The sequence below is a fragment of the Colossoma macropomum genome, unplaced genomic scaffold (genome assembly GCF_904425465.1).
Source record: "Colossoma macropomum unplaced genomic scaffold, Colossoma_macropomum, whole genome shotgun sequence".
NCBI lineage: Eukaryota > Metazoa > Chordata > Actinopteri > Characiformes > Serrasalmidae > Colossoma > Colossoma macropomum.
In genome coordinates this window covers 30888764-30899579 of record NW_023494799.1, presented here as the reverse complement: position 1 = coordinate 30899579, position 10816 = coordinate 30888764, and the positions used below count along the sequence as shown (strand labels likewise).

General features: G+C 36.2%; 1 protein-coding gene across 3 annotated transcripts in view; it reads right to left on the bottom strand.

The window, feature by feature from the left end:
- Positions 1-2784: 2784 nt before the first annotated feature.
- Positions 2785-10816, bottom strand: part of LOC118818710 (complement factor H-like) — a 32224-nt gene continuing 24192 nt past the window's right edge. For 2 of the 3 annotated variants that reach the window (XM_036586066.1, XM_036586064.1), the window contains 4 exons: positions 9568-9735; positions 7309-7356; positions 6617-6775; positions 2785-3445 (listed from right to left, as the gene is read on the bottom strand). In XM_036586066.1, coding sequence (XP_036441959.1) covers positions 3249-3445; positions 6617-6775; positions 7309-7356; positions 9568-9735 — 572 coding nt within the window. In that variant the 3' untranslated portion in view covers positions 2785-3248. The remainder of the gene's footprint in view (positions 3446-6616; positions 6776-7308; positions 7357-9567; positions 9736-10816) is intronic. The other variant, XM_036586065.1, reaches the window with a different exon arrangement.

Genomic DNA, 10816 nt, shown 5'->3' with positions numbered 1-10816 from the left:
GATGACATCTGTCTGTCTGGACTTATGCAATTATGTAATTTCCCTTGTACAGTTCAAAAGTGTGGAATCAGTGTTTTCAGTGAAATGAAACTAATATAGTTAAATACATGAGTTCTACGTTACACTTATCAAATAATTTGCAGGACACAGAGAATCTGGCAAAAATGAAAATGTTTAGTTAGATGTAAGTAGAGTGATGTAAAGAGCTGTATGTGGTTCTACAATGAAAGAGAAAACTGTATAACATCAAGAATGTACTTATAATAATATGAACATCTACATTACCTGGCATTTTAAAAGTAATGATCAAATCCCAAAGCTTACATGACAATAAATGATTGCAAATAGACTTTTACATTATATTGTTTGTCATTTAATATTTTCCTATTGTTCCCAAAATACTTTAAATATTGAGGAAAATTCTAAAATACCTTTTAGGCTGTTGATGGTATTAAAATATACTCTGTGGAAGTCATTACTGTATGATGTGCAAAAGGACAATACTGTCCCAAATGTCCAAAAGGAAGTGCTGTACTGCCAGTTACAGGCCAGGTGTATGATTTTTCCATATTTGCTCACCTGGTCATGTTCTTTCCCCCATTTGGGGAGACTGCACTTGGACTCTCCCTGACTCCACCCACTCACACCTGCATGATATTCGAGGGCTCATTATGTGTTTTACCTGTGTGTTGCGACGTTTCTGTGTGCTGTACTTGAGTTCTGAGTGTGTCGTGTTTATATTGTTTTCCTGCTTGTCTTACTGGATTTGGACTGTGGACCTGTCTCTCTTGTTGCCTGCTTGTCTTTTGACCCCTGCCTGTTTTGACAGTACTGGACTGCCCCAAATAAGGCCACTCTGTAGTTGCAACTGGCTTACAAGCCTCTGACATTGCACACCTTTATATGCTGTTATTATCCCTTTATTACGATTCTTTTTCTCAAGATCTCAAGTTAATTAAGTCAATCCATATACTTTGATTCTGTGTTTGGTGTAGGAGGCTCTAACCTGTTCCTCCCAGAAATAATCTGTACACAACTGTGTATATAAACACAAACAACTGTTTTTTTTCTTTTCTTTGCTCTGTCTTGCTCTCTCTATGGACCAGATTCATAAAGCACACAGATTTACAGTGGCATTAAGAGCAAACAGAGAACCGGCAGCATGTTTTCGCATTTGTGTGATATGTAGCACTGCTGTGATTTTCCCTGACTACAGTGCAAGAACAGAGCGATGATGTTTCCTTACACAGGTCATCAATAAATTCTGCAACTATACCCACTTTGCTGGTTATCCAGCTCTAACAATGTCATATCTTCCTGATATGGTCTGATCGTTGTAACCTTCTTAAACCTCCAGCAGTTTCTTTTTCAAAATATTCAATACTGTTGTTTTTGGCGCACCCAGTTGGTCTGCAGTTGTTCTGACTGGCATTTGATTTAATCTCATGTTTAAAACTACTTGCTTTTCCATGGTCAATTCTCTAGATTTGGTACTCTTTTGTAGTTTTTACGTCAAAGCAAGACCCGAATGGAAAATCCAGTGACTGCAACCAGCCCTACATTCACAGCTCTGTTATGTGTTTACAATAAAGGGAACGCGGAACACCCGAGCAGCCAGAACCACCTGTCATTCATTTGTACCATACACTCAGCTGCAACAGGATGAGTTTAAAAAACAGCATTTTGTATCATAGCAGTGATTATACTCGCCAAGATAATAACATAAATTCACTACAATACCCAAAATGCAGTGCTCTCAAACCTCAAAACTACACATGACCATAGTTAATCTGGAAGGCAAAATCACACAAGCAGGTTTGGGAACAGGGGCATAGCTAGAACTTTTAAAATGTGGTGGCCAGGTAAGACCCAGAGATTTTAATATGCTGACACACTGCTAAGAAAAAAAAAAAATAAATTACTGTTTTAAAATGGCATAGAAAAGTGATGCATTTGTTTTTCTCTGTGCATAATTAAATTTGTCCATCATTTCCAAATTCATAAAATATTACATCAGTACAATTATTGCTGAAAGTAAACCTAAAGACAAAACTCGGGTTATACATGAGTCTAATGATTAGAAAGCCAGTCATACATCACTGTATAAAGGTAACCTACAACACATGTTCTGGATCCTGTTTATATACAGTTTCTTCTTTGCGTTTTAGAGTATTAACTTGCATTTGTGGATGTTTTCACAGACAGTGGTTTTCAGAAGTGTTTCTGAGTGTTTTGGCCTTGTTCCTTACATACAGAGATTTCTCCAGATTCCTTGAACTTTTTAATGACATTATGTACTGTAGATGATGAAAAGCAAAGGTTCTTTGCTATTTTACGTTGAGAAACATTATTCTCGAATTGTTGCACTATTTGCCTGCTCAGTCTTTCACAGAGTGGTAACCCCTCATCATTACTTCTGAAAGCCTCAGCCTCTCTGAGATACCCAATCATGTTACTGATCTGTTACCAATTAACCACCAGGTGTTTTTTTTAGCACTACACAACCACTACCAGCCTTTTGTTGCCCCGTCCCAACTTTTTGGAATGTGTTGTTAGCATCAAATTCCAAATGGGCAGATATTTTTCAAAAAAACAATAAAATTTCTCAGTTTCAACATCTGAAAACGAATAATGAGGGGGTGTGATAATCCACACCCCCTCATTATTCTCTCTGATGATACTCACTACATGAAGAGAGCTATAGGCTAGTCGAATGCACCATGGTAGCATCACTAGAGGAGATTTGAGAAATAAAAGTTTAAGCATAAAAATATCAGTCAGTAATTCAAGTCACAAGTCAAATGCTTTATTAATTTTGCTGGAAAACAAATAATGAACAACATAGAGCAAGCAAAGGTTATGAGTAGTTCAAAGGGCTTCTTCATTAATGCTACTTAAGAGGTTAAGTTTGTAAATGACATTTCATTTGATCTCCCAGGAGATGGATCGATTAATTATATCGAACACTGTGTTTTACAATCATCATTTCTTTGGTTTATTTAGCTCATGAAAGTGAGTGAAGCTCTCTGGTCACCATAATTTATTGTGTTTGACTGAACACAATCCATTCTTCTGCTAACTGAATGGAAGTTTATCTGAATGTAGTTTGAATGGCAGCCTCCTCAGTTATTTATCACTACACAAACATCTGAACTTCTAAGACAGCAGGTTAAAATGACTGATTCTTCTTTAAGCAGTGAAGTGCACAACTAACCCCCCACAGCACTTTAAAGGGAACCTGTGACTCACTATTCACAAACAGGCAAGGGAATTTCTCCATTATTGCAGCTCTGACGGAGGGAAACACTGCCTTCCACTGGTCTATATCCGCTTTTACAAGAAAACCCAATAAAATCTCCATGTGTTGAATAGATTTTTTCTGTGTATTTATGCCTTAGCTGTATATTACGTTCATCCATAGCTTTAAGATCCACAGTGCAGGGTTCTGAAATCAAACAAACATGTTTTAATTAGTGCATTCATGGTTGTGTTTATGTTCAGTGATATAACTGAGACAGTACACAGTACAGATTAAGACATGGAAAACATACAGATGGAAAAAAGAGCATCTCCTTATTATAATACAGTTACTCCTCTGTGTATCACTCTGCTCTGTGTGGTTTGTGTAACTCTGGAGTTCCTCTTCCTCATTTTAATTCCTGGATTCCCTGAACTGCACATTTTTTGTGTTTTCCCAGCTCTAACATACTCGAGCTAACCTGAAGCTCAGTAATGAGACGATGAGTGGAATCAAGTGTGCTGTTAGCAGAATAAACACTAAAATGTGCAGAGAAGAAGAACATCAGGACCAGCATTGTGAATCACTGATCTACTTCATAAATTGAGAGACTAGTTGTAGTGACTAATTATTGTTTATGACCTCCCTTAAGGGCTAACGTCCAACTACAACTGCCCGGATACACAGCAACTTGCCTGTTTATTAGATACATTAATGTAGTTCTTCTGTAATTGGTCATTTAATCAGCTGACCATAGAGGTGCACATTATAGGTACACTGTAAAACACAACAGCTGTACTATCTTAATTTTTACTGGTTTACTTTTGTTAAACTTGCTAATGCAAATCAAGTAACAATTTCTTGTGTAATAACTTGGGTACTTAGGTAAATCTAGCTAGTCAATTCATCCGGATAAGTCCTACTGCCTGAAAAGTCTGTTTCCCAAAACGCTTCCCAGCATCCTTAGCGATTTGGTTGGTTTATGTTAATTAACTTATATGTTTCCATATTTTCATTCGTTCTCTTTTGCTTAATGTTAATTTTAAGTCAAAATAAATTCATCATGCTGAAATGTTGTGTTTGAATGTATTTTACATCACATTATTTTTTTCACCAGCAATAAATGATACATATCAGTCCTCAAACAGCTTTCAGACACAGTGGAAAAGATTCATAAAGCCAGTCGAGTCCTCAGAAATCTGTGACTCTTGTCTTATCTGAGCTGTTTGTTTATTTACTGTATAAAACAGTCCATTTAAAATAATAAAGTTGTTTCAGTTGATGCCCATTCATTACACAGGAATGTGTTTTTTACTTAAGTTTAAGGTTAAGCAGAACTTCAAAAAGTAGAGCGCTGCCAGCTCAGCAAGACCCTTTTAAAATTACTAGGCTGCTTCAGTCAACCTTACTTGCTGCAAGTAAGTGTGGATCCAGGAAAAGTCGAAAGAAACTATGACACAAATCTAAGGTTATTTAAGCTGAACCTGTTACGTAACTTCGCTTAATAAGTCTAATAATAATAAAATTAATGAGTCTTCTGATTTAAGTTTACAGTGTACATGATTACTGACTGTAGCTCATCTGTCACTTTGCACAGTCCTCAACCGCTCTTCACAGCACAGCAGTGACCCTGAGGTGCCATTTTATTCATGAACTCATTTTTGACATTTGCTGAAATAAATTAGCTGAAATCAGCTTCTATCACTGAGCAGTAAACGTTTAGAATAATTTGGTTTGGTTACACCTGAAAATGTGTGTTTAAATGATATTAACCTCTTTAACTCTGTGGAACCACTGATGGTCCAAAAACGCACTTCGCCATATTCTTTACTTCATAACTTCATACTTCATACTTCATACTTCATATGAGAGCTGTAACTGTGGTCTTTCCAGTCCAATAGATGGGAAATGTAATTTAAAACTTTATAATACAAGAAGCTGAACTGACATTTGTTCTTCCTCCTGAAATTTGACCCATTCTCCACAAATCTGTGCTAGAAACTGAATCTGAGATGGTGTCTCTTCAGTGATCTGCTCTGTAAAAATTATTTTTATGAAAAAATACAAAGAGAGATTTTTGGCTTTCAGCAGTAAATTGTAAGCATATGGCATTATGTTTATGATAATAAAACACATTTTCTGTTAATTTGAGGTGAACATTAAAAAACAAACAAACTTTACATTCATTTCATGCAGCTACTTCATAATTTGCCTTGTGATTTGGGCATTTAAATTCAGATGGAAAAACCAAAATATACTCACAAACATAAGAGGTTAAATAACAGTGTTTTTGTAATGTTTAAAGTTTCTGACGTCTAATGTTTCAAATGCATTCTTTGATTATTTTTTTTAATTACATGCCCATGTATTTGCTTGCTTGCTTATTTATTTAGTTATTGATTGATTGATTGATTGACTGATTGATTGAACCAGTCACATTTCCTCACTGACATCATTTTTTAAAGGTGAGCTTCAATCAGCCAATTAAAATACAAGAATTACTCTTCCTTTATAAAAAAATTCATAAACCTTGTACCCTATCTTCTAATTCATATTTTCTAAAAAGAGCTTTTGTTTAGGGCACTGCTACAAATTTTAGCTTCTGTGTCGTCAGTATTACAGATCACACACACACAGTCCAGTCCACAGTCCAGTCAGCCTGTCAGATACAAAGACCTAAGCAGCTCATCACACGCAAGAGAGCAATAACCAGCGCACAAATCAGTGTTTTCAAATATATATGTTTTCTTATTAGTCCACATTCAGTTACTGAAAATAGCGTTTTAAAAAACCTCAGTGACCCTAAGCTCTGTTTACATTGGAACGGAGGCTAAAACCCCAGAGAAAAACACTAAAAGGATAGAGCTGGTCTGTGTGCATTAGCCTACTAGCAACCATGATGACTGTGTAGCTGAGCAGTTTAGACTAACAGTTTTAAAAGACTGTGATGTGCTGTGTTTTACTATTGACTGTGTTTGTAAAAGGTATTAGTATCTCAGTAGGTTTAGCTTCTGCCGTGGATGCAGTATATATTCTCTGGGTTACTCACGCCTGACGGTTACGCTGCCTTTGGAACCTTTTGGAACAGTCAACGCTGAAGTAAAATGTTTTATAGTTTTTGATTTTTTGGTTCATGCATGATTCTTTGCTGCAGTCTCTGCTATTTGTATTTCTCTTTCAGTCACATGATATAAATGGGACTTGCAAATGTCTCAACCTAACCAATCAGTATAACTTGATGATATTATCGATAGTTGCTGCAGCCCTAATGTACATCTCTATATATGTATAAATAACATTTTCTGCAGGTGCTAATGCGTAGTTACTTTATATTTGATTCAACTTAAGAATGGAAAAGAATAAAATGCAACTACTCACTCCAGCACTTCCCACTTCCTGTCCATCTGCCTTGTGTGCAGGTCAGATAACCTTCCTTTTTGTAGAATGCAGGACAGTCATAAGCAGCTTCTTCACCGTGCTCATATCGATCCTTAAAATCCTGTACGGCATCTTCAATCTGTGGAGGCCGGCCACAGTCTAGTGTGGTTTTTGCGCACACACACACACACACACACACACACACACACACACACACACACACACACACACACACACACAGACAAGCACATGAAAATGCTATTTAAAAGAGTTGTAACTTAATTTGCTATGGCAAGTTTTTTTGGCCTATGTCAAATTCTTGACAGATTCTTGTTGCCTTAGCTTGTATTTATCCTAGATAAGGAGAACTGATGCTGTTATAAAGCCATAAATACATAAGAACAAGCTTATAAAACACTGATGTTAAAGGTTTTATAAAATATCAAAACTAGTTTTCTAAGAAACATTTTCTTGCAGAATTGTACACTAGGTTTGATACAGCTTCCAAATAACACATCATTTAAACAGTTTAAAACAACAAAATAACGTGTGTAAAATATTTAATGTAACACAGGATAGTGGTGTAGGACTTATCTGAGCTGCTGACCCTGTAAAGCAACAAATAACCTTGCTAGAAAAAAATTTGTAATATAGGCCAAAATCTAAGCCCGAAACTGTGAAGAGCTTCTTACCTTTGCCAGTAGTCTTGGAAGGTGTTGTACCAGGTTGATCATGCTTTACTGAAGATGGTACAATGAAAACAACAACGGGTCAATCTTAAAAAAATCAAATCGATGTGTGCTTTAAAACACACAATCTAAGACTGTTGTGATTTAGAGTGAGCATGTACCTGAGCTGTAATGACTTGAACACATCTAATGCCTAAAATCCTACCTTTTAAAAAACTGGAAACCTAGAAATCAGGAAATGGATGGGGATATTTTCTGTTACAAGCAGTGTTTTTTGCTTCTTTTCCTTTAACTGTATTTACAAGACACACCAATGATTAATTCTGAATTCCTGCTTTTGTTGATGTGTCCTTCCTAACATGACACTGAAAAAGTAAAAATTCAGTTGTACAGGTTCATTAAAACATTCTCAGTCTGGATACCCCCAAAACAATCCTACAGTGAACTGGGCGGATCTTTACATGTCCAGCCAATGCTCCTGGTAATAACAGAAGTGAGAGTGAGAATCCACTGACCTGCCAGTTTATTATGTACACATACCTTGTACCTCTCAGTGACTATTTTATCTACTACACTCACTAAGTGAAATACCAGATTGTTAGGCTGAACACGGAGACGTGACAACTGCAACAAGGAATAAACATTTTTACAGCGTCAACTTTTTTCAGCATCAACTTTTAACATTTACAGTTCTACATGAGAAACAGACCCTGCAAGATTCTCATGTCAGCTTGTAACAGCGTCACATATTTACGTTACACTGGAGACCACAATGTCACTTATTTCTATAAACAATGTGAAACGTTGACTCATCAGACGATAATACATGTTTCCACTATGTACAGGTCCATTTCAGATAAGCTTGAGCCCAGCAAATTCTACCACATCTCTCGACGTTACTGACATATGACCTCTGCTGTGCATAGTACTGTTTCAACCTGCATTTGTGGACGCAGCGATGAACTGTGTTTATTGGCAGCAGTTTGTCAAAGTATTCCTGCAGCTCCATTTAGTGAATGACATTTAGTCAACACTGCAGACATAAAGCTGAAACTAAACACTGAAAACTGCCAATATTGGTGAGATGGATAACATCTTATCAGAGCAAAGAAGCTGGCGGACGAAAAGCTGGCTTTAGCTTCTGACTTTTAGTGTTTGACAGTTTCTCACTGCAGAATAACTATATCAGGAAAACCAGCTGTATTGCTTATAAATTTAAATAAGTGTCAATTCGTTTCTAAATGATTAATGTTCTTTTTTTTTTCTTTGCCTTTTGGTTAGCTACTAGCTAGGCAGGATCATTGTCTGCGTTGCTGTGCGACCAGCAGTCTGCATGCCAATCTTCAGGTTTAAAGGCTGGTAAGCAGTTATGCCTTAATTGTGGCTGTTATAACCATTTAGTATTAAAAAATTGTGTTAGAAATGTGTGTTAGAAGACTCAGCAAAGCTTTATTTTACTGCAGAGGAAGATTATTTATTATTGCCTAAAATCTAATTCTGCTGTGTAGCTGTAAAAGAGAAGTAAAAGAGCCGCATGTGGCTCCGGAGCAGCACGCTGGACTAGGGCTTTCTTCAATGCTCATTTTATATCCAAGCATGATTGCATCACCTGTATAAGATGTTGTCTGAACATTTCACAATATTTCTAGTCTTAAGTTGCCCCCATGCCAACCTTTTTGGAAAATGTTGCAGGCATCAACTGCAGAAAGATTAAGTTAATGAAATATGGTATATATAAATATGGTAATATCTTGTCTGTACTGTTTTTGTTCAAGTACAAGTCAAAATAGATTCATAAATCACTGCCTTCTGTTTTCCTACTGTCCCAACTTTTGATCTCAAAAGTATTCTAAAATATCAAAATTGTTCTTATTAAACTTTTTTTTCCTTTGTAAAAAAAAAAAATGGGTTGTAAATGAGATCTGGGCATTTTTCACCCCAAGCAAAGTCACAGACCTCTAGATTTTAGAAAACAATTTAAAATACTGAATAAGTGCATATATGGCACCTTTAAAATCAGGAAATTGAAGGTGAAGTCAATAGTAATAACCTGTAGAAAACACACTTATTCAGTAGTTAAAAGTGTCAAAGATTAGAAAAGTCCCCAAATTGCATATATTGTGTTAATTATTATTATTATTGTCTTATCGCCCAGCCCTAATAGTAACAATGCTACTATTACTACTACTACTACTAGTACTACTACTACTACTACTACTACTAATAATAATAATAATAATAATAATAAGTACTTGTACTTACATTCACATGTAGGTGCTTCATCCCAGCCTCTGCTTCTGCAGTAAATTGTGCCTCTCCCCTTCAGTTCAAAACGTTCATGACATTCATATGTCACTTCTTTTCGTGGCTCTTCAATGGAAGACCTGATATCCGCATTTTCTAGTTGTGGAGGAGGCCCACAGACGTCACCTATTAGGCACAAAATCATTTTTTCAGACTTTGTGGTGAAACGAAGGATGAATGAAAATACAATAATTCTTTCTTAAGCAACTCAAATGTATTTCTCATGTATTTACCCTAAAAAATCACTTCCAACTTTTGCCCTTATTACATCTTCCATTCTTTTTGAGAAACTTGCTTTCGGTTTTTCAAAGAAATCTAAAGTTCAGCCTTGAAAGTTAGTTTCATTTTCTGCTTCTTGCGATCTAAATAATCCTAAACACACACGAAGTACATCAAATCTATCAGTATTTAATTCGTCCACATTTTACTTTTGTGCATTTGTGTGCCACTTTAACTCTTCCTACCTTCCAAAAACAACAACAAAAAAACAACCAGTAGCAGCTGTGTCCTCCTAACACAAGCTGCTCCCAAAGGCATCGCTGACTTTATGTTCCCCTTTAAAAAGACATTAACATTCACACAAGCAACTAGCCAAAGTACTTCTTTGCTCTGATAAGACGTTATCCATCTCACCAATATTGGCAGTTTTCAGTGTTTAGTTTCAGCTTCATGTCTGCAGTGTTGACTAAATGTCATTCACTAAATGAAGCTGCAGGAATACTTTGACAAACTGCTGCGAATAAACAGAGTTTGTCGCTGCGTCCACAAATGCAGGTTGAAACAGTACTATGCACAGCAGAGGTCATATGTCAGTAACATCGAGAGATGTGGTAGAATTTGCTGGGCTCAAGCTTATCTGTGGCCCCATCCCAACTTTTTTGGAACATGCTGCAGGCATCAATTTCAGAAAGATTAAATTAATGAAATATGGTAAAACATGTCTTGTCTGTACTGTTTTTGTTCAAGTACAGGTCAAAGTAGATTTATAAATCACTACTTTCTGTTTTTATTTGCATTTTACTTGTCCCAATGTTTTTGGAACTGGGTTTGTAAGATCAAGCTTGTAAAACAGATTCTCAGTGATCTCAAAAGTCTTCTAAAATATCGAAATTTGATATTAAACTTTTTTTTTCCTTTGTAAAAAAAAAATAAAAAATCTAGGGCCAAATCTTAGGTATGTAAATGAGATCTGGGCATTTTCACCCCG